Source organism: Tachyglossus aculeatus, chromosome 21 (genome assembly GCF_015852505.1).
Source record: "Tachyglossus aculeatus isolate mTacAcu1 chromosome 21, mTacAcu1.pri, whole genome shotgun sequence".
Lineage (NCBI taxonomy): Eukaryota > Metazoa > Chordata > Mammalia > Monotremata > Tachyglossidae > Tachyglossus > Tachyglossus aculeatus.
Window position 1 is genome coordinate 3,653,400 of NC_052086.1, and position 27,499 is coordinate 3,680,898.

At 54.7% G+C, this 27,499-nt stretch overlaps 1 protein-coding gene across 4 annotated transcripts in view; it reads left to right on the plus strand.

The window, feature by feature from the left end:
• Positions 1-27,499, plus strand: part of UBE3B (ubiquitin protein ligase E3B) — a 51,920-nt gene that overhangs the window by 15,525 nt on the left and 8,896 nt on the right. For all 4 annotated transcript variants that reach the window (XM_038763330.1, XM_038763332.1, XM_038763333.1 and 1 more), the window contains 18 exons: positions 134-193; positions 2,592-2,696; positions 4,729-4,825; positions 5,771-5,856; positions 8,131-8,213; positions 8,752-8,857; positions 10,241-10,361; positions 13,268-13,445; positions 14,133-14,302; positions 15,041-15,208; positions 16,037-16,208; positions 17,251-17,369; positions 17,798-17,912; positions 19,597-19,696; positions 23,833-23,952; positions 26,042-26,218; positions 26,671-26,781; positions 27,076-27,213. In XM_038763330.1, the coding sequence (XP_038619258.1) occupies positions 134-193; positions 2,592-2,696; positions 4,729-4,825; positions 5,771-5,856; positions 8,131-8,213; positions 8,752-8,857; positions 10,241-10,361; positions 13,268-13,445; positions 14,133-14,302; positions 15,041-15,208; positions 16,037-16,208; positions 17,251-17,369; positions 17,798-17,912; positions 19,597-19,696; positions 23,833-23,952; positions 26,042-26,218; positions 26,671-26,781; positions 27,076-27,213 (2,226 nt within the window). The remainder of the gene's footprint in view (positions 1-133; positions 194-2,591; positions 2,697-4,728; positions 4,826-5,770; positions 5,857-8,130; positions 8,214-8,751; positions 8,858-10,240; positions 10,362-13,267; positions 13,446-14,132; positions 14,303-15,040; positions 15,209-16,036; positions 16,209-17,250; positions 17,370-17,797; positions 17,913-19,596; positions 19,697-23,832; positions 23,953-26,041; positions 26,219-26,670; positions 26,782-27,075; positions 27,214-27,499) is intronic.

Below are 27,499 nucleotides of genomic sequence, written 5' to 3' on the forward strand. Positions count from 1 at the left end.
CCCAGAGAAGCGAAGTGACTTGCCCAAAGCCACACAGCTGGCAAGTGGCGGAGCAGGGATTCGAACCCATGACCTCTGACTCCAAAGCCCGGGCTCTTTCCACTGAGCCACGCTGCTTCTCTTGTATTCGCAGATGTTGGAACGGTTGTGTCGCTGCCTCCTCAGCAGCATGGACGCCGAGAACGACCCCAAGGTGAGCGCGGGGCGGCGGGCGCGTCTCCTCCGGCCATCCAAACGGCCCCCGGGCTGGAAAGAGGCACTGGCCGGTTTTCCGGGCCAGCCGGCCTGCAGGGAGCCATGTCAGGGCCCCCCTTCCGTCCCCTCCAGCCCCCTGGGGACTCGGTGTAAGGTGGCACACGGGACACACGGGACCTGGGTAGACCAGGCGTCCCCAGAGGGCAAGCGATCGACGGGCCAGTCCGGGGAAGTCAGTGAGCTGAAGCCACGGTCCGAGCGTCCGTGGCCTCTCTCGGGCGGGCCTCCCGGCTTCCTTCTCTCATCCCCGGCCAAATCGTTCCCTTTTCCGAGCCAGAAATCGGGCTTGTCCTGAGTCAGCACGGCCGGGAGAAACTGGGAGATGAAGCGGTGTGGCTCAGTGGCTAGAGCCCGGGCCCAGGGGTCGGAAGGGCCTGGCTTCTAATCTCGGCTCCCCTGCTTGACTGCTGTGGGACCTTGGGCGAGTCACTTCACTCCTCCGGGCCTCAGTTCCCTCATCTGTAAAATGGGGATTAAGAGTGTGAGCCCCATAGGGGACAGGGACTACGTCCAACTCGATTTGCTCGTGTCCACCCCGGCGCTTAGGACAATGGCCGGCACATAGTAAGCGCCTAACAAATAGCACTATATTATCATTATTATTATTGTTACTGTCTACCTCCCAGTCACTGCCAGTTGGCGCCCCCAAAAGACTTCATCATCATCATCATCAATCATATTTATTGAGCGCTTACTGTGTGCAGAGCACTGTACTAAGCGCTTGGGAAGTCCAAGTTGGCAACATATAGAGAGACAGTCCTTACCCAACAGTGGGCTCACAGTCTAAAAGGGGGAGACAGAGAACAAAACCAAACATACTAATAAAATAAATAGAATAGATATTTACAGATAGATAGATAGATCCGGTCGACCCGATTGTCAGCTGGCCCCGGAGCTCTGGGTTCTGGTCCCAGCTCTGTCCTCCCCCCAAGCCTGCTGTGTGACCTCGGGTAACTCACTTCACCTCTCTGGGCCTCAGCGTCCTCATCTGTAAGATGGGGCTGACATCCCCATTTTAAATTTGACGGTATTTGTTAAGCGAGGCCTCCGACTCCTTAGCCGGGCTCTATCCACTAGGCAACACTGCTTCTCTCCCTGCAAAGTAAGCGCTTAAAGAAATGCCACAGTGATTATTGTTGTTTTTATCAGCATTGTTATTATCATCTCCCCCCGGACCGTAAGCTCATTACGGGCAGGGAACGCGTCTGCTAATTCTGTTGTACTGTACTCTCCCGGGCGCTTTAGCACAGTGCTCTGCATTCATTCATTCAATCGTATTTATTGAGCACTTACTGTGTGCAGAGCACTGTACTAAGCGCTTGGGAAGTCCAAGTTGGCAACATAGAGAGACGGCCCCTGCCCAACAGCGGGGTCACAGTCTAGAAGGGGGAGACAGAGAACAAAACAAAACATATTAACAAAATAAAATAAACAGAATATGTACAAGTAAAATAAATAAATGAATAAACACAGTAATAAATATGTACAAACATATATACAAGATATTCATTCATTCATTCTATCGTATTTATTGAGTGCTTACTGTGTGCAGCGCGCTGTACTAAGCGTTTGGGAAGTACAAGTTGGCAACATAGAGAGACGGTCCCGACCCAACAGCGGGCTCACAGTCTAGAAGGGGGAGACAGAGAACAAAACAAAACATATTAACAAAATAAAATAAACAGAATAAATATGTACAAGTAAAATAAATAAATGAATAAACACAGTAATAAATATGTACAAACATATATACATATATACAAGATATTCATTCTATCGCATTTATTGAGCGCTTACTGTGTGCAGAGCGCTGTACTAAGCGTTTGGGAAGTACAAGTCGGCAACGTAGAGAGACGGTCCCTACCCAACAGCGGGGTCTGCACACAGTGAGCGCTCAAGAGAGCCCGACTCCGCCACTTGTCAGCCGTGTGACTTCGGGCAAGTCACTTCACTTCTCTGTGCCTCAGTTACCTCATCTGTAAAACGGGGATTAAGGCTGTGAGCCCCATGTGGGGCAACCTGGTTTCCTTGTATTCCCCCTCAGCGCCTAGAACAGTGCTGGACACATAGTAAGCGCTTAACAGATGCCGTCGTCATTATTATTATTATCTATCCGTCGATTGAGCATTGTTGGGGCAAGGAAATAGAGTTGGCGGCCACAGTGGCTGCCCCGAGCGCCTGGAACGGTGCTTGACACATAGTAAGCGCTTAATAAATGCCGTCATTATTATCTATCCGTCGATTGAGCATTGTTGGGACAAGGAAATAGAGTTGGCGGCCACAGTGGCTGCCCCGAGCGAGCTGACCGCCCCCATGGCCTTCCTGCCCGCTGTCAGGTGTGGTATGTGTCGCTGGCACTGTCCAAGGACCTCACGCTCCTCTGGATCAAACAGATCAAGGACATCCTGTGGTTCAGCTGCGAGATCCTCAAGCAACTGAAGGTAAAAGAGCGTTTTCCCCCCGGGGCCGCCCCATCCCCGCCGGACGGCGGGCGTGGGCGGGAAGCGAGCGTGGGGCGTGGGTTCGCCGGACGGACCGAGGAAGGAGGAAAGGAACCGATGGATTCCTGATGCCGGACGGGGCTCCTGCTTTGGGCGGAGAGCTGGACTGGGCGCTGGGCAGGACACACGCTCCCCGCCCCGGTAGAGCTCACGTTACGGGGGCCGCGGCGGGGCGGGCACTAAAGTCAGTTAAGGATCTGGGTTCTAATCCTGGCTCCGCCGCTGTCCGAAGTGCGACCCTGGGTGAGTCGCTTCGGTTCTCTGGGCCTCCGTTCCCTCATCTGTCGGGTGGGGATTAAGAGTGGGAGCCCCGTGTGGGACCGGGATTGGGTCCAACCTGATTTAGGAGAAGCGGCGTGGCTCATTGGAAAGAGCCCGGGCTTTGGAGTCAGAGGTCATGGGTTCGAGTCCCGGCTCCACCACATGTCTGCTGTGTGACCTTGAGCAAGTCACTTAACTTCTCTGAGCCTCAGTTCCCTCATCTGTAAAATGGGGATTAAGACTGTGAGCCCCACGTGGGACAACTTGATCACCTTGTATCCCCCCCAGCGCTTAGAACAGTGCTTTGCACATAGTAAGCGCTTAATAACTGCCATCATTATTATTATTAGAGAGGGAGATGATGGTACTATGTGCAAAGCACTGTTCTAAGCGCTGGAATTTGTTAAGCGCTTACTATGTGCAGGGTACCCTTCTAAGCTCTGGGGAAGATACAAGATAATGGGGCGGGACACAGTCCGTGTCCCACGTGGGGCTCTCGGTCTTCGTCCCCATTTTACAGATGAGGGAACTGAGGCTCAGCATGGCTCAGTGGAAAGAGCACAGGCTTGGGAGTCAGAGGTCATGGGTTCGAATCCCCACTCTGCCACTTGTCAGCTGTGCGACCTTGGGCAAGCCACTTAACTTCTCTGTGCCTCAGCTACCTCATCTGTAAAATGAGGATTAAGACTTTGAGCCCCACGTGGGACAACTTGATCACCTTGTATCCCCCCCAGCACTTAGAACAGTGCTCTGCACATAGTAAGCGCTTAACAAATGCCATCATTATTATTATTATTATTATTATTTGCTTGTCTCCACACCGGCGCTTAAGTTCAGTGCCTGGCACACAGCAAGCGCTTAACAAATCCTACTGTTAATATTATCTTTTCGACTGTGAGCCCACTGTTGGGTAGGGCCTGTCTCTATATGTTGCCAATTTGTACTTCCCAAGCGCTTAGTACAGTGCTCTGCACACAGTAAGCGCTCAGTAAATACGATTGATTATCGATCGTAGTTGGGAGGAAGCAACGGAGGATAAAGATCACACGCAGAAGGGCAACGTGCGTGCGAACGCCCAGGGGCTTGTGTGAAGCGGAGCTCGGGGGTGGCGTTAAGTGAGGGAAATCGGGTGGGGCGGTGAGAGCCGAATTGGGGAAGGCCTCCTGGAGGAGAGGGGATTTCGCCAGGGCTTTGAAGACGGGGAAGGCGGCCGTCCGCCCCGTGCCAAGTGGGAGGGAGCGTCCGGCGGCGGGGAGGGTGTAAGCAGGAGGTCGGCGGCAGGAGAGGCGGGAGCCAGGTCCAGGGGAGCGGGCCGGCTTGAGAGGGGCCGGGGCGTGACCCGCCGGGGTGGCGGGAGAAGAGAAAGGAGGAGCTGGGGAGCGGGGGTCCGTGGCGAGAAGGAAGCAGGGCCGGCGAAGGCCCCAAGTTGCGTCCCCGGCGGGCGTGTCGGTGGGATCCCCGTCCCGGCCTGTTTGACTCTAAAGAGACCACTCGCATACCTCACCCGGCCGGGCTCTGCCCAGCTCCCGAGCCTCCGGCCTCCGGGCCCTCTTCCACCATCCCACTTTGGTCCGGCTCCACTTGAGGATCCGCGAGGCGACCGTTCCGAACCCGGGGCCGCAACGCCGCCCGGGCCCGGAGACGAGAAAGCCTCGGCGGGGGGGCGGGGGGCGGGGGACGGGACTCCACCGGCGCGGACCGTCTCTTGCAGCCCGACATCCTCCAAGACTCCAAGCTGGTCACCCTCCACCTCGGCATGCTGGTCACCTTCACGGACCCGTCCACCTGGAAGATCCTCCGGGGCAGAGGTCCGTGAGCCCGCCCGGGGAAAGGATGCTCTCGGGGCGTCCAACCCCCCGTCAAACCGCAGACCCGAACCCCGGCGGTTAACCGGACGTAGGGACGGGTCATTCGGCCCATCCGTGGGTCGGCGGCGTTGATGGCGCGCTTACCGTGTGCAGAGCACTGGGCAGAGCACATTTGGGAGCGGACAGCTGGGAGACGCGCGGTCCCTGCCCACCAGAAGCTTACGATCGAGAGGGAGCGTGTTAGACGCCGCTAGTGAATCAATCAGCCGTATAGCTTGAGCGCTCACCGTGTGCAGGGCACTGTATTAAGCACGCTTGGGAGGGGACAATACAACAGAGTCGGTAGGCGCGATTCTGGCCCACCGGAAACTTACAGTCCAGAAGTGGCGTTATTCAGGTATTTAATCAATCAGTCGTATTTACTGAGTACTTACCGTGTGCAGAGAGCACGCCTGGGAGAGGACAGCACAACAGAGTTGGAAGACGAGATTCCGGCCCGCCGGAAGTTTAAGGTCTAGATGTAGCACTATCAGATGTTTGACAGTAATAATAACGTTAGTATTTGTTAAGCGCTTACTATGTGCCAAGCATCGTTCAGCGCGTCATACTTACTGAACGCTTAACGTGGGCTGTAGTAAGCGAGCTTGAGAGAGGACGGTAGAAGAGAGTCGGCAGACACGCTCCCTGCCTGCGACAAGCTTCCAATCTAGAGGGGGAAGCAGACGTGACTAGAAGTCAGTAAATGAGGGCTTCGGACAGAGATGGAGCGGATACGAGGGCCATGGGGGTGCAGGAGGAAATGAGGGCTTAGGGATGGGGTTCGTGAGCTGTGATAGGCTCCCCTCGCCCCCCAGGGTCCGGGAGAAACGGGCCAGAAAAGGAGTCAGGGAAGGCGGGCCCCGAGGGCGCCCCGGGTTCCGCCTCACGGCCCCTCTCCTCTTCCAGGTGAGGCCTTGCGACCAGCCATGAACCACATCTGCGCCAATATCATGGGACACCTCAACCGAAAGGGATTTTATCCCGTGCTGCAGGTTGGTCCGCCCCTGGCATCGGACCTCCCGCTCTGGGAGCGGAGGGGAAGCGCCCCCGAGCACCCCGACAGCGGGACACCCGGACTGCCAACGGCAGCCTTCTGCCGCTCGGATGGCGCCGGCACGGCAGGCCTCAGAGTTCCGTCGACCAATAATAATAACGGCATTTATTAAGCGCTTACTATGTGCAAAGCACTTTTATAAGCGCTGGGGTGGTTGCAAGGTGATCAGGTTGTCCCAGGTGGAGCTCAGTCTTAATCCCCATTTTACAGATGAGGTGACTGAGGCACAGAGAAGGGAAGTGACTTAGCCAAAGTCACACAGCTGACAATTGGCGGAGTCGGGATTTGAACCCGTGAACCCCGACTCCAAAGCCCGGGCTCTTTCCACTGAGGCACGCTGCTTCTCCCCATCAGCGGGGCAGGGTGCCTTAGGAGCCGATCAATCGTATTTATCGATCTCTTACCGTGTGCACAGCACCGGACTAAACATCTGAGAGAGCACAGTCTAACAGTTGACGGACACATATCGAGTTTATGGCCTAGAGGGAGCTTGCAGTAATTATAACTGATATTTAGTAAGCGCTTACTAGGTCCCAAGCACTGAGCGCTGGGGAAGAGAGGAGGTTTTCAGGTCCCACTCATATGAGGCTTACCATCTAAGTAGGAGGGAGAGCAGGGATTGAATCCTCATTTTACAAATGAGGAAACTGAGGCCCAGTGAAGCAGAGTGATTTCAGTCAGTCATATTTATTGAGCATGCAGGGCACCGTACTAAGCGCTTGGAAGAGGAGAAGCAGTGTGGCTTAGTGGAAAGAGCCCGGGCTTGGGAGTCAGAGGTCGTGGGTTCTCATCCCCACTCCACCACTTGTCTGCTGTGTGACCTTGGGCGAGTCACTTCACTTCTCTGAGCCTCAGTTACCTTATCTGTAAAATTCGGATTAAGACTATGAGCCGCACGTGGGACAACCTGATTACCCTGTGTCTACCCCAGCGCTGAGAACAGTGCTTGGCACATACTAAGCTCTAAACAGATGCCACAATTATTAATCAGTGGTATTTACTGAGCACTTACCGTGTGCAGAGCACTGTGCTAAGCACTTGGGAGAGGACAATAGAAGAATGAACAGACACGTTCCCTGCCCACAACAAACTGACAGTCCAGAGGGGGTGACAGACATTGATAAGAGGACAGCTAGCTGGGGACTAGGAGAAAAGGCTGGTGGCCTTTAATAATAATAATTTATATATTTTACAAATTAGGGAACTGAGGCCCAGAGAAGCAAAGTGATTTCAGTCAGCCGATCGTATTTACTGAGCGCTTACAGCGTGCAGAGCACCGTACTAAGCGCTTAGGAGAGGACACTGTAACAAGAAACAACTTGCCCGAGGTCACTCGGCAGGGAAGTGGAGGAGGCGGGATTAGAACGCGGGTCCCGTGACTTTGGGTGAATAGAGCGGTATTATGTTGTCCTCCCTGGCAGATGTGGGATCAAAGGGGAAATTATCCATTCGCCGTTCCTCGTAAAATCCGTCCTCGGCCTGGCTCCTACCATTCTCCCCGTCTCGGAGAAGTCGCCTGAGGCCCAACGTCCGTTTGGTCAGGAAGGGCCATTCTAGTTGAGGAACAGCCTGGCGGAGTGACTAGAGCAAGGGCCCGGGAGTCAGAAGGTCATGGGTTCTAATCCCGGCACCACCACTTGTCTGCCGCGTGGCCCGGGGCAAGTCACTTCACTTCTCCGGGCCTCAATTCCCTCATCTTTAAAACGGGGATTACGACTGGGGGCCCCATCTGGGACAGGGACTCCGTCTGATCCGATTTGCTTGCATCCACCTCAGCTCCCAGTACAGTGCCTGGCACGTAATAAGCGCTTAGCAAATACCGTAATTATTATTATTAGTGTAGCGGGCGGGCCGAGTGGTGGTGGTGGTGGGGTGGGGGTTACCCTTTTACTTCCTGAAGAAGAGGAGGAAATGGTGGAGGAAGAGACCTTCCACAGCCCCCCAAAAGCCTCCCGGAGTTTGGCGTCATTTCACCCGGCCCGGCTCGGTCAGCCCCTCGCCAGCAGCGGCTCCCGGAAGCCCAGTGGCGGCCGAGGGCGGGCCCCACTAATCAATCTGTCAACCGGTAGCATTCATTGAGCGCTTACTGTATACGGAGCACTGTGCTGAGCGCTCGGGGGAGGACATACGACAGAGTCGGTAGGCGTGCCCGCTGCCCGCCACGAGCATCCGGCCTAGAGGCGAGGTTACAAAGTCCCCATGTCCCCTCCAGATCCTGCTGACCACCGGCTTGGCGAGGTCCAGACCGTCCCTCTCGAAAGGCTCTCTGACGGCCATCTTCTCCCTGGCGTTGCGGTAAGTGGGGAGCCGGGGCCCTCAATCTCTCCCTCCCTGCCTGCTTCTCCCTTTATCTCTCTCTCTCTCTCTCTGTCTCTTTCTCCTTCTCTCCCCCATGGCCCCAGCTTGGGTCATGCTCACTGCGTCCCCACCCACATGCCACTGTTTGAGCACTCAGTCGTCCACAGAGCCACCTTTCCACACCGTCCTTCCTCCTCTGGGCGGTTCATTTCTGGGCCCGCCCCCACCCCGCCCGCTAAACCATCAGCCGCCCGAGGGCAGGGATCCGCTCTGCTCACGCTCTCACCCTCCCCAGGGGCCCAGTCCAGAGCTCTGCCCGCAGGAGCCCGTCAGCTCCCCGAGGCGCTCAGTTCAGAGCTCTGCCCCGCGGGTGTGCTCGTTAAACGCCAGCAGTCGATCGCGTGAGGAGATCCGGTCCCCCGCCCCGGGATTCTCTCGGGTTCCACGCCCGTGGCCACCCCGAGGGGAGCAGGAGGGAGGGCGTCGAGCCGACTGACCGGCGGCGTCCTCCCCTCTCCCCCGTCTCCGGGTCCAGGCCCGTGGTGGCGGCCCAGTTTTCAGACAACCTGTTGCGATCGTTCCTCATCCACATCCTGTCGGTGCCGGCCATCGTGTCCCACCTCAGCGTGCTGACCCCCGAGGTGAGGGCGCGGCCTCGGCTCCTCCCCGCCCCGGGACCCCCCGCCTCCTTTCCAGCCTTGTGGCTTAGCAGACAGAACCCTGGAAGTCAGAAGGACCTGGGTTCTCATCCCGGCTCCGCCACTTGTCCCCTGGGTGACCTTGGACAAGTCACTTCACTTCTCCGTGCCTCGGTTACCTCATCTGGAAAACGTGGATGAAGACTGTGAGCCCCACCTGGGACAACCTGATGACCCTGTATCTCCCCCAGCGCTTAGAACAGTGCTTGGCACATAGTAAACGCTTACCAAATACCATCATTATTATTCTCTGGGCCTCAGTTCCCTGATTTGGAAAATGGGGATTAAGAGCGTGAGCCCCGTGTAGGACAGGAACTGTGTCCAACCTGGTGAACTTTTATCTCCCCCAGCGCTTAGAACAGTGCTTGGCACATAGTAAGCCCTTAACAAGTACAATCATTATTATTATTATCATTAGCCTCCCACAGCTTTGGGGTTTTTTTTAATGGTGTTTGTTAAGCCCCTGTTCTGTGTCAAACACATCCTAAGCACTGAGGAAGATAGATATAATTAAAGTACATCGGACACGGTCCCTGTCACACACGGGGCTCACAGTCTAGGTAGAAAAGAGATTAGGACAACCGAGGCCCAAAAGTGACTTGCCCAACGTCACACGCCAAGCAGTCGGCAGAGGCAGGATTAGAACCCAGGTCTTCCAACTTCCAGGTCCGGGTTCTTTCAATAGTCCGGCTCTTAAAACCCGGGGCGTGCATTACTTTTCTCCGGGGAGTTGGGGGGCAGGGGAAGGGGTTTGCACGCGGGGGGAACACTTACCCACCCCCTCACATTTTGAACATCGTAACAGCAGTGTTGAAGATGATGGAGCTTATTACGGGCTCCCTATGCACCTCAATTTTAGCATCACGACAGTGGTGACCACGACGGTACTCGTTAAGCGCTCAATAAATATCCTCAATCGATCGATCGATTGAACTCGCAGCCCCCGCAAATGCCAGTAGCCGAAGCCCGCGTGATCGCTTTCTGAGCGTGTTATAGGGCAGGCTTCTCCAGATGGAGAAACTCAACATCCGTCTATTGTCGTTCCCCAGCACCCAATACAGCGCCCCGCCATCCATTGGTGCTTAATTCATAGTCCTTGTGATAATCAATCAATCGTATTGAGCGCTTACTGTGTGCAGAGCACTGTACTAAGCGCTTGGGAAGTACAAGTCACTGATAATGACCGGGTCCATCCTTATTCGAACGAATGATTGGGTAGAAGGACGGGTTTGAAATTGTGCAGGAATAGTTGTGGGAACAGTGCTGAACAACTGTCCTGAGGTCCAGGAAATCAAATGGCCTTCGTCGCCCACGGTTGCCTTGCAGTGTCTCGCCATGCTGGAATCCCACGACCTTTTGCACAAATTCATCCTGTTTTTGAGCGACGAAGACCAGTGCAAGGATGTCTGTATGTGTTTAGAGGGGAGCCACACTCTCTGTTTACTGGGTAAGTAAACGGGCTGAGAATCAAATGGGTTCTGGGTGGGTTGCTGTCAAGAAACAATAAGAATTGTGGTATTCGTTAAGTGCTGTGTCCCAAGCCCCGCTCTAAGAACTGGTGTAGGTTCAGAGTAACAGGTGGGACACAGTCCCTGTCCCGCATGGGGCTCACAGTCTCGATCCCCATTTTCCAGATGAGGTAACGGAGGACCAGAGAAGTGAAGTGACTTGCCCACGGCCACATAGCCGACGGGTGGCAGAGCGAAATTAGAACCAGTTTGCGGATGAGGGAACTGAGGCTCAGGGAAGTTAAGTGACTTGCCCAAGGTCACACAGCAGACATGTGGCAGAGTCGGGATTCGAACCTGTGACCTCTGACTCCAAAGCCTGGGCTCTTTCCACTGAGGCACACTGCTGCTCTAATAATGATGATGGTGTTTGTTAAGCGCTTACTCTGTGCAAAGCATTGTCCTAGGCACTGAGGGGATATAAGGTGATCAGGTTGTCCCACAGGGGCTCACAGTTTTCATCCCCATTTTACAGATGAGGGAACTGAGTTCCAGAGAAGTGAAGTGACTTGTTCAAGGTCACACAGCAGACATGTGGCGGAGTTGGAGTTCAAACTCGTGACCTCTGACTCCAAAGCCCGGTTTCTTTCCACTGAGCCATGCGCTTCTCTGATAATGTTGATGGCATTTGTTAAGTGCTTACTATGTTCAAAGCACTGTCCTAAGCACTGGGGGGATACAAGCGGATCAGATTGTCCCACGGGGGGCCCACAGTCTTAATCCCCATTTGACAGATGAGGGAACTGAGGCTCAGGGAAGTGACTCGTGTACATATTTACTCAATTTTATTTTGTTAATATGTTTTGTTTTGTTCTCCGTCTCCCCCTTCTAGACTGCGAGCCCGCTGTCGGGTAGGGACCGTCTCTACATGTTTCCAACTCGTACTTCCCAAGCGCCTAGTCCAGTGCTCTGCACCCAGTAAGCGCTCAATAAATACGATTGAATGAACGAACCCGGGTCCTCTGACTCGCAGGCCACGCTGAAGCAAAATGCTAGATTGGAAACTCCTCGAGCGCAGGGATGGGGTCTACTAGGGATCACACCCTCCCAAGCGCTCTGCAGCCGTAGGTGCTCAATAAATACCACGGAGTGACTGGAACGTCCGGGAGCCACCAGCAGGAATTTTTCGCTGGGCTTTAGGAGAGAGTCTAGACCTGATCTTCCTCATCTTAGTGCGGTCCGTCCTCTTTCTGGCCAACACTGCTCCAGCGGGACTGTGGGGCTCTGGGGCTCGTCCCGTGAGGTGATTAATTAATTACAGTGCTCTGCACATAGTAAGCGCTCAATAAATACGATTGATGATTAATTACAGCTCTCTGGGCGTAGGCGTCCAGGCCATGGGGACCCCCAAGGGTGTCAGAGCTGGACCCTCCCTCCGCCTTTCTCAACTCCCGGTTGACCGAAGAACCTGAAAGGTTTCAGTCAGGGCTAAAAAGACCCTCAAATGGCAGCTCTCTGAAGCCTGCCCAGTCAGGGCCAAAGAGACCCCAAAAGGGTGGCTTTCTGGCCTGTTTCATTCATTCATTCAGTCGATTTATTGAGTGCTTACTGTACTAAGCGCTTGGAAAGTACAATTTGGCAACAAATAGCGACGGGCCCTACCCAACAACGGGCTCACATCATCATCATCATCATCAATCGTATTTATTAAGCGCTTAGTGTGTGCAGTGTACTGTGTGCACAGTGTACACACTTCCCCTCCCGTCTGTGTACTGTGTACACAGTGTGTACTGTGTGCAGAGCACTGTACTAAGCGCTTGGGAAGTCCAAGTTGGCAACATATAGAGACAGTCCCTACCCAACAGTGGGCTCACAGTCTAAAAGGGGGAGACAGAGAACAAAACCAAGCATACTAACAAAATAAAATAAATAGAATAGATATGTACAAGTAAAATAAAATAAATAAATAGAGTAATAAATATGTACAAGCATATGTACATATATACAGGAGTCTAGAAGTCTAGAGTCTAGAAGTCTCGCAGTCTAGAAGGGGGAGACAGACAACAAAACAAAACAGGTCAATAGCGTCAATAGCCTGTTCTCTGAAACCAGCGTGGCTCAGAGGAAAAAGTCCGGGCTTTGGAGTCAGAGGTCATTGGTTCAAATCCCGGCTCCGCCACTTGTCAGCTGGGTGACTTTGGGCAAGTCACTTCACTTCTCTGGGCCTCAGTTCCCTCATCTGTATAATGGGGATCAAGACTGTGAGCCCCAGGTGGGACAACCTGATCACCTTGTAAACTCCCCAGCGCTTAGAACAGTGCTTGGCACATAGTAAGTCCTCAATAAATGCTATTTAAAAAAAAAACCCAAACTTGTCCAGTCAGGGCCAAAGAGACCCAAAGTGGTGGCTTTCTGGCCTATTTGCTCTCTGAAGCCTGTCTCGTCAGGGCCAAAGAAACCTAAAAACGGTGGCTTTCTGACCTTTTTGTAATCTGAAAACTGCCAGTCAGGGCCAAAGAGACCTCAGATGGGGGCTTTGGGGCTTTTTTTGCTTTCCGAAGCCCGTCCAGTTAGGGCTAAAGCGATCCAAGTTGGCGGACGTCCGGCCTTTTAGCCCTTTGAAGCAGGTCCCCTCCCGGCCCCCACCCCTCTGAAAATCCCCTTCTCTCTCTGCCCCAGCCCCCAGAACGGAGAACCCCCGCCCCCGCCCGCTTCTCTGTGCAGGGACCCCCGCCTTCCCCGGCCGGGAGGGGAGAGGCAGTGGGGGGGCTGCCCGCGGCCTCGCCCTTCCCGTGAGAAGCGGCGTGGCGTCGGCCGCGGGGAGCCCGGGCGGCCGCAGCCGTCCGCCTGAGCGGGTGCCTCCCCTCGCGCCCCTTCCCCCCTCCCGTCTCTCGCCTCTCCGCAGGCAACCTCATCCACTTGGGCTACCTGACGTCCAGGGTGCTGGAGGAGGAGACGGGCCGCTTCGTGGCCGTCCTCGTCCACATGCTCTCCTACTGCCAGCAGTACGTGTCCCAGAAGAAATCCAACCTCACCCACTGGCACCCCGTCCTCGGCTGGTTCTCCCAAGTGGTCGACTATGGGTTAGTCAAACGTGTCTGCGCACATGCTCTCTCTCTCTCCCCCCACCCCCTTCTCTCTCAGTCTCTCTGTCTTTCTCCTCCCTCTGTCTCCCTATTTCTCTCTCTAGCTCTCTATCAATCTCTTCCTCTCTCTCCCTCTCCCTCTCCCCCTCCCTCTCCATCCCTCTTTTCCTCTTCCTCTCCCTTCCTCCTTCTCTCTCCCCCATCTCTCTCTCACTCTCTCCCTACACCTCTCATGCTCTCTTCCTCTCTCCCTTTCTCTCTCTACCTCTGTTTTCATCTCCCCCCATGTCTGTCTCTCCATGCCTCTCCTTCTCCCCTCCCTCTCTCTTTCCCTCTCTCCTTCAGCCCTCCCTCTCTCCTCCCCCCGGGAGTCACTTCCAAAGGAATCCATCCCTCGACCACAAGCTCTCTACAAACGCACCTGTGTTGTTTAATGACAGTTAGGCGCTCACTGTGTGTCAAGCACTGTTCTGAGCGCTGGGGTAGAGCCAAGCTGATCGGGCCGAATACAGTCCCCCGAATAGGAGGGTACAGAATCCCCGTTTTGCCGTTGAGGAAACCGAGCCCCGAGAGAAACGAAGCGACTTAGCTGCGGTCACCCGGGTGGGAGGCGGGCCCTCTGGCTCCCGGGCCCGAGCGGTGGGGCGGTGGCGGGGACCGATCCGTCTGCCTTCCGGGTCGCAGCCTGAACGAGTCGATGCCGCTGCTGACCAAACAGCTGCAGCACCTGTGGGGCGTGGCCCTCATCCGCATCCTCTTCAGAGACATCCTCAGCAAGAAGCTGCCGGACAGTCAGGAGGCCGGGCCCGCTCCTGGGGGCTCCGCCTCTCCGCCCAACAGCCTCCCCGTGAAGAGTGAGTGGTGGACGGCTGGCTCTGCCCCCGCCGCGGGGATGGGGGGCTCTGGGGAGGGAGGAGCCCCTCAGGCCGCCCCGATCGCCTCCCCTGCTTCCCGTCGCGGCGGCTCCCCCGCCCCTGACCTTTCGAGAACCGGGCATCGGCTCTCCCGGAAGACTCCCGGGCCCGCTCTGCCGTATTGCTGCTTTTTCGGTCCTTCCCAGGTGCTCAGCACACCGTGTGGTGCCCCCGGGGGGTGCTCAGTACATTCTTTTTTTTGGTAATCGTATTCGTCCAGCCCTTACTACGTGCCGGGTACTGTACCAAGCGCTGGGGTTTAGACAGGGTCCGCATCCCACGCGGGGCTCGCAGTCTGAATCCCCGTTTTACAGGTGCCGTGTGGCCTTGGTCAAGTCACTTCACTTTCTCTGTACCTCAGTTCCCTTATCTGTAAAATGGGGAATCCAGTTCGGACTGTGTCCAACCCGATTTGGCTTGTACGTATAGAACAGTCCCTGGCACGTAGTAACTGCTTAACGGATCCCGTTAAGAGGAAAAAAAATGTTTTGGAGCCGGGATGGGAACTCAGATCTCCTGACCCCCGGCGCGGGCTCTATCCCACCGTTTTTCAGATTGGCCTCTGGGGCCCGGGCTGCCGATCCGGTCCCCGAGGGGTGGTCGGGGGCCGTTTCCGGACGGTTGCATTTCCCCCCGGGGGGGTCGGCCCGTCCCACGTATCCTCCCGCCCCTCCGCAGGCCTCTTCAAGCGGGCCTTCCAGAAGTCCGCCTCCGTCCGCAACATCCTCAAACCCGTCGGGGGCAAGCGGGTGGACTCGCTCGAAGTGCAGAAGGTGTGCGGCGTCTGCGGGCTCTATCAGACCACGCTCACCACCTTGACCCAGCTCCGCCTGCAGATCCTCACAGGTCAGGGGTCACCCTCGCCTCCCCCCAACCCCGACTCCCGTGCGGCCCCGAGGCTCGGCCCCCTCTGGTTTCTCGCGTCCGATGTCCGTTCTCCGGGCCGGCAGAGAGAGCGGACGGGCCCGGCCAGTTTGGGGGCGGTGGGAGGATTTAGCCTCCACCGAGGACACGTTTGGTCCCGGGGCTGCGCCGTTCCATCCATCGCTGGTGTTTCCCGAGCACTTGGCGTGTGCGGAGCACTGGGCCATGGGTTTGGGAGAGTCCGGTCCAACAGAAGGAGCCTTCCCAGACTGAGCCCCTTCCTTCCTCTCACCCTCGTCCCCCTCTCCATCCCCCTCATCTTACCTCCTTCCCTTCCCCACCGCACCTGTATATATGTTTGTACATACTTATTACTCTATTTATTTTACTTGTACATATCTATTCTATTTATTTTGTTAGTATGTTTGGTTTTGTTCTCCATCTCCCCCTTTTAGACTGTGAGCCCACTGTTGGGTAGGGACTGTCTCTAGATGTTGCCAACTTGGACTTCCCAAGCGCTTAGTACAGTGCTCTGCACACAGTAAGCGCTCAATAAATACGATTAATTGATTGATTGACGTGGCCCCTGCCCGTAACGAGCTTCCGCCTCCCCTGCCCGGCCCCCTTCAGCCTCCTCCCTCCACACCCAGGACGCCGAGCGAGCGGAGTCCCGGGCGAGGGGCGAGACCCGGCCACCGCCCTCGGGGAGCCCGCCAGACTTTAGGGTGCGTTCCCGTCTCCCGCCCCACAGGGACGGGCGCAGGCGGGCAGATGCCACCTTCCCGTCCTGTTCTTCCTTCCTCCCCTCAGGGCTCACCCACCTGGACGACCTCCTGCCCAAGCTGTGGGCCTTCATCTGCGAGCTGGGACCCCAGGGCGGGCTCAAGCTCTTCCTCGAGTGCCTCAGCAGCCCCTCGGCCGAGTCCAGGCAGCTCCTGGCCCTGCTCATGCTCTTCTGCGACTGTTCCCGCCACCTCGTCACGTACGTGCCCCCCTCCGCCGAGCCCGCCCGGCGGGGTCCCGTGAGCACCATTGCGTGAAGTGCTAGGGTAGACACAGGCTAATCAGTCAGGCAGGGAGTTGTATTTATTGAGCGCTTACCGTGTCCAAAGCGCTCTGCTAAGCACTTAGTACGGTGCCAGGACTCCTCCTCCAGGAGGCCTTCCCAGACTGAGCCCCTTCCTTCCTCTCCCCCTCGTCCCCCTCTCCATCCCCCCCATCTTACCTCCTTCCCTTCCCCACAGCACCTGTATATATGTATGTACATATTTATTACTCTATTTATTTTACTTGTACATATCTATTTTATTTTGTTAGTATGTTTGGTTTTGTTCTCTGTCTCCCCCTTTTAGACTGTGAGCCCACTGTTGGGTAGGGACCGTCTCTATATGTTGCCAACTTGGACTTCCCAAGCGCTTAGTACAGTGCTCTGCACACATAAATACGATTGATGATGATGATGATGCTCTGCACACAGTTAAGCACTCAGAAATACAACTGACTGCACTAAGAATTTGGGAGAATACCTTGTAGTAATAGAGCAGACATATTCCCCGCCCACAGCGAGTTTACAGTCTAGACGGGAAGAAAGACATGAATAGAAATAAATAGACGGATATAATCTGATCAGACACGGTCTATGCCCCACATGGGGCTCCTATTACAGAGACCAGAACTGAGGCACCGAGGAAGCAAAGTGACTTGGTCACGGCCTCGTGGGCAGAGCCCAGGCCTGGGAATCCAAAGGACCTGAGTTCTAATCCGACTCCGCCACTTGTCTTCCGTGTGACCTCGGGCAAGTCGCTTCGCTTCTCTGGGCCTCAGTTCCCTCATCTGGAAAATGGGGATTAAGACCGTGAGCCGCACGTGGGACAACCCGATCACCCGTGAGCCCCGTGTGGGACAGCGACTGTGTCCAACTTGATGACCTTGGATCTACCCCAGCGCTTAGAACAGTGCCGGGCACGTAGTAAGCGCCCAGCAGAGACCATTAAGAACCCTGACAGCCCATTCCTCGGCCGTAGGATCCTAGACGACATCGAAGTTTACGAGGAGCAGATCTCCTTCAAGCTGGAAGAACTGGTCACCATCTCCTCCTTCCTGAACTCCTTTGTGTTCAAGATGATCTGGGACGGCATCGTGGGTGAGCCGAGGGGGTGTTCCGTGTCTCCTGTTATTAATAATAATAATAACAACTATAATTGTGATATCTGTTAAGCGCTTACTGTGTGCCAAGCACTGTTATAAGCACTGGGGGAGATAGAAGCAAATCAGGTTGGACACAGTCCCCGTCCCACACGGGGCTCCCACTCTTAATCTCCATTTCTCCACTTCTTAACAAGTACCACAGTTATTATTACTTGACAGAAGAGGGAACTGAGGTCCAGGGAAGTGAAATGACTCGCCCGCGGTCACACGGCCGACGTGTGGCGGAACCGGGATTGGAACTCAGGTCCTTCTGACACCCAGGCCCGGGCTCTGTCCGTCGGGCCCACTTGCCGTAGACCCTATATGCGTCCCCGTGCCTCGGTCTCCCCGACGGCGCGAACTCCCCCGTCCTCTGCCCTCCAGAGAATGCCAGCGGGGAGACGTTGGAGCTGTTCCATTCCGCTCACGGCTGGCTCATGGTGTTGTACGAGCGAGACTGCCGGCGCCGCTTTGCCCCCGACGATCACTGGTTGCGGAAGTGAGTGTCTCCCCCAGCCCCCCGCCCGCTGCGGGCCCAGCACTGCGCTAAGCGCTCGGGACCCGGCTGGAGGCGGCACATCTGCCACGCGCTTGAACCGAAAGACACGGGTTAAATGCTTACAGCGTGCCAGGCACCTTACTGAGCGCCGGGGTGGGTACGGGTTGGACACGGTCCCCTGTCCCGCATGGGGCTCACGGTCTCCATCCCCATTTAACGGACGAGCTGACTGAGGCACAGAGAAGTCAAGTGACGTGCCCAAGTCACATAGCAGACAGCGGGCCGAGTCGGGATTGCAAAAAACAGGAGAGTCAGGGTCACGCAACCACCGAGGGCCTGCTTAGGGCGGAATGGCACTTATTAATAATAATAATGGTGGTATTTGTTAAGCGCTTACTATGTGCAAAGCACTGTTCTAAGCGCTGGGGGGAAACAAGGTGATCAGATTGTCCCACGTGGGGCTCACAGTCTTAATCTCCATTTTACAGATGAGGGAACTGAGGCACAGAGAAGTGAAGTGACTTGCCCAGAGTCACACAGCTGACAAGTGGCGGAGCCGGGATTAGAACCCATGACCTCTGGCTCCCAAGCCTGGGCTCTTTCCACCGAGCCATGAGCGTTAACTATGTGCAGAGCACCGTTCTAAGCACTCAGCCAGTCAACAGTATTTATTGAGCCCTTACTAGGTGCAGAGCGCTGTTGTAAGCACTCAGCCAGTCAGCAGTATTTATTGAGCCCTTACTAGGTGCAGAGCACTGCTGTAAGCTCTCAGCCAGTCAACAGTATTTATTGAGCCCTTACTAGGTGCAGAGCACTGTTCTAAGTGCTCAATCAGTCAAGGGTATTTATTGAGCGCTTACTATGTATAGAGCACTGTTCTAAGTGCTCAGTCAAGGGTATGTATTGAGCACTTACTCTGTGCAGGGCACTTTTCTAAGCCCTCGTCATCATCATCATCATCATCATCGATCGTATTTATTGAGCGCTTACTGTATGCAGAGCACTGTACTAAGCGCTTGGGAAGTACAAGTTGGCAACATATACAGTCCCTACCCAACAGTGGGCTCACAGTCTAAAAGAGATGGGAAAGGAGGAGGAAAGGAGATGGGAAAGGAGGAGGGAAGGAGATGGGAAAGGAGGAGGAAAGGAGATGGGAAAGGAGGAAAGGAGATGGGATAGGAGGAAAGGAGATGGGATAGGAGGAAAGGAGGAGGAAAGGAGATGGGAAAGGAGGAGGGAAGGAGATGGGAAAGGAGGAGGGAAGGAGATGGGAAAGGAGATGGGGAAGGAGGAGGAAAGGAGATGGGAAAGTAGGAGGGAAGGAGATGGGAAAGGAGATGGGGGAGGAGGAAAGGAGAAGGGAAGGAGAAGGGAAAGGAGGAAGGAAGGAGAAAGGAGTACAAGGGAATTAGCTGATATGCTCCCTGCCCATGACGAGCTCTGTACTAAGCGCTGGGGAGAGTCACAGTCTGCCCTAAGGAGACTGCGAGGGCCGGGGCGGGGCCTGGCCCAATGCTACAGATCTACCTCCTCTCGCCCACCCCGCCGGGCCCGGCCCAGGTTTGGCCCCCCGGGAAGCGGTTCACGACCCTCAGAAAGTTGACGGTTCCGTCCTTTCCCCCCACGTCTGTCCGTCCGACCCTCCCCGGCTCCGTCCTCCTCCTCCTCGGCCGCGGCGTTGAAGGGATCTGAAGCCCAGCGTGCTTTTCCAAGAACTGGACAAGGACAGGAAGCGGGCCCAGCTGCTCCTGCAATACACCCCGCACGTCATCCCCCACAAAAACGTGAGTACCCCGGGAGCCGGACCCCCTCGCCTCCCACCCCAGAATCCGCACCGTCCCGGGCGACTCCTCGGCCTCGGCATCCGGAGGGAACGGGAAAGGGCCGCCTCCCCTCCCACGGACATCCAGGAGCTGGACAGTGGGAGCCGGCTCGTCCTGTCTGCGTCCGGAAGCTTGTCCCGGGCAGGGAACGGGTCTCCTGATGCTGTAGTATCTCCCTCTCCTAAGCACTTAGTACAGTGCCGTGCATACAGAAAGCGCTCGGTAAATACCACCGATAGATTGATTTTGAAATTCATTCGTCCATTCGGTTATATTTATTGAGCACTGACTGAGTGCAGAGCACCGATAACAGTATTAATAATACTGGTATTCGTTAAGCGCTTATTTATCGAGCACTTACCGAGTGCAGAGCACCGATAACAGTAATAATAATAATGGTATTCGTTAAGCGCTTATTTATTGAGCACTTACTGAGTGCAGAGCACCGATAACAGTAATAATAATAATAATAATAATGGTATTCGTTAAGCGCTTATTTATTGAGCACTGACCAAGTGCAGAGCACTGATAACAGGAATCATAATAATGGTATTCGTTAAGTGCTTATTTATTGAGCACTTACCGAGTGCAGAGCACCGATAACAGGAATAGTAATAATGGTATTCGTTAAGCGCTTATTTATTAAGCACTTACCAAGTGCAGAGCGTTGATAACTGTAATAATAATAATGGTATTGGTTAAGCGCTTATTTATTGAGCACTTACCGAGTGCAGAGCAATGATAACAGTAATAATCATAATGGTATTCGTTAAGCGCTTATTTATCGAGCACTTACCGAGTGCAGAGCACCGATAACAGTAATAATAATAATGGTATTCGTTAAGCGCTTATTTATCGAGCACTTACCGAGTGCAGAGCACCGATAACAGTAATAATAATAATGGTATTCGTTAAGCGCTTATTTATCGAGCACTTACCGAGTGCAGAGCACCGATAACGGGAATAATAATAACGGTATTCGTTAAGCGCTTACTGTGTGCCAGGCACTGCACTAAGCACCGGGGTGGATACAGACAAATCAGGTTGGACACAGTCCCAGTCCCACGGGGCTTATGCTCTCAATCCCCATTTTCCAGGTGAGGTCACCGAGGCCTAGAGAAGTGAAGTGACTTCTTCAAGGTCACACAGCGGGCAAGTGGCCGAGCCGGGGTTAGAATCGGCGACTTTCTGATTCCCAGGCCCGGGCTCTAGCCGCTACGCTGTGCCGTACTAAGCACCGGGGAAAGGACAGTAGAACGATAAACAGACACATTCCCTGCCCACAACCCGGTGACAGTCTAGAGGGAGGTTGATGAGCTCCCCCGACCCTGAAGCCGGCAGGCCCAGGCTGGCTCAGTTGTTGGAGTGTGTGGACCGGAGCCTGGGAATCTTCCCGGATCCCTGCTCCTGGGAAGAAACGCCAACTTGTACTTCCCAAGCGCTTAGTACAGTGCTCTGCACACAGTAAGCGCTCAATAAATACGATTGAATGAATGAATCGAACTTCCAGAACCCAGGCCCCGTGCCCGAGCTGCTCCCGCCGCCCGCCTCCCCCGGAGACGGGATTTCCCGTCCCCGTCCCGGCTCTGCCACTTGCCTGCTCTGTGACCCTGGCCAGGTCACTTCACTTCCTTGGGCCTCAGTTTCCACATCTGCAAAATGGGATTCAGTCCCTTTCCTGTCTCCTCCTTAGATCGGGAGCCCCATGTGGGACACGGACTACATTTGTTCCGACTGAGCGGTACCTACCCTGGCGCTTAGTGCAGAGTTTGGCGCCTAGTAAGCTCTTAGTGTATCATCGATTGATGGTATTTATTGAACGCCTACTGGGGTGCTGAGCACTGGACTGAGCACCTGGTAGAGAACACTACGATAGAGCTGGTAGACATTTACCTGCCCACAACAGGCCTGCGGTGTAAATACTAATGACTATTATTATTATTGTTGTTACTATCATTATTATTATTATCAATCAATTGTATTTATCGGTGGATGACCAAGTGACCAAAATGAGACAACGGCAGAGATGATTACTGTCATTATTATTATTATCAATCAATAGTATTTATCGGCGGATGACCAAGTGACCAAAATGAGACAACGGCAGAGACTGAAGTTTTTACCGCACGGAATAATATTAATGATAGTAATAAGTATGGTGGTTATTAAGCGCTTACTCGGTGCCAGGCCCGGAAGAAGGCGGAGGTAAACCACTTCTGTATAATTTTACCACGAAAGCTTTATGCTAGAAAAGATCGGTTGACGCGATCCCTGCCCTCGAGGAGCTGACGGTCGTTCAGTCATTCGTACTTACTGAGCGCTTACTGTGTGCAGAGCACTGGACTAAGCGCTTGGGAGAGAACAGTACAACCGACACATTTTCAACATTTTCATATTTTCAACCAGACTGAGCCCCTTCCTTCCTCTCCCCCTCGTCTCCCTCTCCATCCTCCCCATCTTACCTCCTTCCCTTCCCCACAGCACCTGTATATATGTATATATGTTTGTACATATTTATTACTCTATTTATTTATTTATTTTACTTGTACATATCATTTCTATTTATTTTGTTTTGTTAGTATGTTTGGTTTTGTTCTCTGCCTCCCCCTTTTAGACTGTGAGCCCACTGTTGGGTAGGGACTGTCTCTATAGGTTGCCAACTTGTACTTCCCAAGCGCTTAGTACAGTGCTCTGCACACAGTAAGCGCTCAATAAATATGATTGATTGATTGATTGATTGATAGAAAGTCCAGAACGACTACAGATCTAACAGAAGATAGGACATCCTGGAGAAACGTGTCCATAGGGTTGCCACGGATTGGAAACGACCCGACGGCGTTTGATGATGATGACTATGTGCGGAGCACTGCCCTCAGCGCTTGGGAGAGGACCCAATAACTATATAACGGGGTTGGCGGGAACAGTCCCCGCCCATAACGATGATGATTATCCCGTCAGCCATCTCTGGCTCATCCTTTTCTAAAGCAGTACGTTCGGTTTCCTCCTCTCTGCCCTGCTCAGAAAAATCCTGATGCTTGTCTTTCCCATTAGAATGCAAGTTCCCCGGGGGCAAGTAACACGTCAGGGTAGGAGGATATATAATAATTATGGTACTCTTTAAGCGCTTACTATGTGCCAAGCACTTACATAAATGCTCTCGCAGCTCTCACAGACACCCGTAGCGTTTGGTGTAGAGATCACTGTACTCGACTCTGGAGCCCTTATTATTATTATTATTATTAATAAGCTCTAGAAGCCTTTATTCTCCTCTCAATCTTGCATTCTCTTTTTCCTCTTGTCTGCCGGGGATCGTGTCAAATGAGTCCGTTTTCCGCTCCCAGGTGCTCAGCGCAGTGCTCTGCACACGGGAAACTTACAGCCCATCTCCTCCAAGAGGCCTTCCCTGACTGAGCCCTCTTTTCCTCTTCTCCCATTCCCATCTGCGTCCCCCCGACTTGCCCCCTTTATTCATCGCCCCTCCCAGCCCCACACCGCTTATGCCCGTATCCATCATTTATTGATTAATTTCCATTCACTTCCGTCTCCCCCTCTAGACCATAAGCTCATTGCGGGCAGAAAACGTGTCGGTTGTATTGTTCTCTCCCAAGCGCTTAGTCCAGTGCTGTGCACACTGTAAGCGCTCAGTAAGTACGATCGACTGAGCGACCGTCAGCTCCTCGAGGGCAGGGAGCGCGTCAACCGACTGGGGCGTTCTTCTCCGCGCTCGGTACGGTGCTCTGCTCACGGGAGATCGTGTCTGCCGATTCTCTTGTCCTCGCCCGGGCTCTCCACGGCAGAAATCCTATTTATCCTAGTGCCCGCTCCCGCCAGCTCCGTCTAGCGCTGTGCACACAAGTAGGCGCTCGGTCTATCAGCCGGCGGAACCAACGCCTGGCACATAAGTAAGCGTTTGACAGGCACCGTGACAAAAGGCCCGGGACCAAGCGGCTGGGCGAGCCGGCCGGCCCGTCCCGTGGCCCCCCGGGGCCTTACCGGCTAGTGGAGGAGGAGTTCAGTTGAGTGAACGATTGGCTGGCGGAGGGGTGGGCGGATGGATTGACGACGGGCCCGACGACGTCCCCTTGCCGTTCCTCCAGAGGGTCCTCCTGTTCCGCAACATGGTCACGAAGGAGAAGGAGAAGCTGGGCCTGATCGAGACCAGCTCCGCGTCGCCTCACGTCACCCACATCACCATCCGCCGATCCCGGATGCTGGAGGTGACCGGGGTGGGGACGGGGGCGCCGGTCGGGGGGAACTTCAATCAATCAATCAATCAATCAATCGTATTTATTGAGCGCTTACTATGTGCAGAGCACTCAGCGCTTGGGAAGTACAAATTGGCAACACATAGAGACAGGAACTTGGCGGGCGCCTGGCGAAACCCGGGCCGCCGATCGGTCGATCGATCGGCGGCATTTATTGAGCGCTTTCCCCCTCTGGCCCGGAACGCCCTCCCTCCTCAAATCCAACAGACAGTGATTCTCCCCACCCTCCTCAGGGCCCCAGGAGGCCTTCCCTGATTAAGCCCCCCTTTCTTCTTTTCCTCCCTTCTGCGTCCCCCTGATTCCTTCAATTTATTCATCCCCCACTCCCTCAGCCCCACATCCCTCATTTATTTAATGCTGCTCATGCCTGTCTCCTTCTCTAGACTGTCAGCTCATTGTGGGCAGGGAATTTGTTTACTGTTCTGTCGTCCTCTCCCAAGGGCTTAGTACGGCGCTCTGCACACCGTAAGTGCTCAATAAATAGAACCGAAAGAATGAAAGAATGAATGAATATATGCAGAGCACTGAACTAAGTGCCTGGGAGAGTATATGACAGAATTAGCAGACGCGTTCCCTGCCCGTGATGAGCTTACAGACTAGTAGTAAGCGCTTAGTACAGTGCTCTGCACATAGTAAGCGCTCAATAAATACGATTGATGATAGTAGGGAGACAGACGTTACAACTACTAATAATATCAATTAATAACAATGACAGTATTTGTTAAGCACTTACTACATGCCAGGCACTGTACTAAGTGCTGGGGCGGGTACAGGCAAATCAAGTCGGACGCAGTCCCACGTGGGGCTCACCATCTCTACCCCCATTTTCCAGAGAGGGAACTGAGGCCCGGAGAAGTGAAGTGACTTGCCCAAGGTCACACAGCAGGCAAGTGGCGGAGCCTGGATTAGAACCCGCGACCTTCCGACTCACCGGGCCCGGGCTCTAGCCAGTACGCCAAGCTGCTGTTGAGCACTTACCACGTGCAGAGCACTGGACTAAGCGCTTGGGAGAGTAGAGTCCGGCAGAATTAGCGGACAATTTCCCTTTCATTCATTGTCGTATTTATTGAGCGCTTACTGTGTGCAGAGCACTGGACTAAGCGCTTGGGAGAGTAGAGTCAGGCAGAATTAGCGGACAATTTCCCTTTCATTCATTCAGTCGTATTTATTGAGCGCTTACTGTGTGCAGAGCACTGGACTAAGCGCTTGGGAGAGTAGAGTCAGGCAGAATTAGCGGACAATTTCCCTTTCATTCATTCAGTCGTATTTATTGAGCGCTTACTGTGTGCAGAGCACTGGACTAAGCGCTTGGGAAGTACAAGTTGGCAACATATAGAGACGGTCCCTACCCAGCATTGGGCTCACAGTCTAGAAAGTGGGCTCGCAGTCACAGTCTAGTCCCCTGCCCATGAGAAGCGGTCAGTCCAGAGGGGAGACTGACATTAATGTCGATCAATCAGTCGATTAGTGAGTCCAACCGAGTCAGCAGGCACGGTCTTCGCCACGGTGGGGGAGACAGACACTGAAATAAATCGCAGGTCGGGGGAAGCGACAGTGTGGAAAGTGGGGCGCACCGATACCTGGCAGCCGAGCACTTGGGTGACGTGGAAGTGGCGAGCCGTGGGGCGTTCCAGGGCCGGGGAATCAATCAGTCGTATTTATTGAGCACTTACTGTGTGCAGAGCACTGTACTAAGCGCTTGGGAAGTACAAGTTGGCAACCTATAGAGACGGTCCCTACCCAACAGTGGGCTCACAGTCTAAAAGGGGGAGACAGAGAACAAAACCAAACATACTAACAAAATAAAATAAATAGAATAGATATGTACAAGTAAAATAGAGTAATAAATATGTACAAACATATATACAGGTGCTGTGGGGAAGGGAAGGAGGTAAGATGGGGGGATGGAGAGGGGGACGAGGGGGAGAGGAAGGAAGGGGAAGCGAGAGGTTATTCGGGGCAGACCTCCCGGAGGAGGCGGCAGCCCCGCGGGCCGGCGGAGCCGGGGGCCGCTCACGGGCCGCGTCTCCCCCTGGGCCAGGACGGCTACGAGCAGCTGCGGCGGCTCTCCCAGAACGCCATGAAGGGCGTCATCCGCGTCAAGTTCGTCAACGACCTCGGCGTGGACGAGGCCGGCATCGACCAAGACGGCGTCTTCAAGGAGTTCCTGGAGGAGATCATCAAGAAGGTCTTCGACCCCGCCCTGAACCTCTTCAAGGTGCCCGGGGCCGGGGGGTAGCAGTGGGGCGCAGGACCCAGGCAGTCAGTTAGTCGTATTTATTGAGCGCTTACCTTGGGCAGAGCACCGTACTGAGCGCTTGGGAGAGGACAGTGGAACAATTAACAGACACATTGCCCACAACAAGCTCCAGGTCTAATAATAATAATAATGATGGTATTTATTAAGCGCTTACTATGTGCAAAGCACTGTTCTAAGGGCTTGGTCTAGATGGGGGGACGGACGGGAATAGAAGGAAATAAATGATGGATTTGGACATAAGTGGTGTGGGGCCGGGATCGGGGGGATGAGGAAAGGGAGCCAGTCAGGGCGGCGCAGAAGGGGGCGGGAGAAAAGAAAAGGAGGGCTTAGTCGGGGAAGGCCTCTCGGAGGAGGCCTTGAAGGGTCTCCGTCGTCGGGCTGAACGCGGCCTCTGTCCCCGTCCCCGGCAGACGACCAGCGGGGACCAGAGGCTGTACCCGTCGCCGTCCTCCTACATCCACGAGAACTACCTGCAGCTTTTCGAGTTTGTGGGGAAGATGTTGGGCAAAGCCGTTTACGAGGTAGAGCGGTGGTTGGGCGCGCGGAGGCCCGGCGCGGGCCGGGGGGCCTGGGGAGGGCTCGGCCTGGCACCGAATCCAGCTTGAGCCGCCCTGTCGTGCCCGGGGTCCCGCACCCCCCAGCTCCCATCCTACCCCTTCTGCCCCCACCCAACGGGTCCCCCGGGGCTCTCCTGACCTCCCGCCCCGACCCCCGGGGGTGGCCCCACGGGTGGGCTGGGTGGACGGACGGCACCGCCGAGACGGAGAACCGGCGTTGCAGGAGTGTGTCCCCCCGCCCCGGGTGTCGTTGGGTAGGGCATCGTGGTGGACGTGCCCTTCGCCTCCTTCTTCCTGAGCCAGCTGCTCGGCCACCATCACAGCGTCTTCTACAGCTCCGTGGACGAGCTGCCCTCCCTCGACTCCGAGTTCTATAAAAACCTGACCTCCATCAAGGTGGGCGGCCGGGCCTGGGGGCTGGGGGTGGCGGTACAGTGCCCGGCACATTGTAGCGCTTAACAAATATAAAAAAAACCCAAAACCCCCGAACGGGTATTTTGTCCTTGCGATACCCTTGGGAGCGAGGGCAAAGCCGGGGTCGTTATTCCCATTTTGCAGGCGAGGAAAATGAGGCCCAGAGAAGTCGGAGCCCGGGCCTGGGAATCAGAAGGACTTGGGTTCTAATCCCAACTCTGTCACATGTCTGCCGTGTGACTTTGGGCAAGTCACTTCTCTGGGCCTC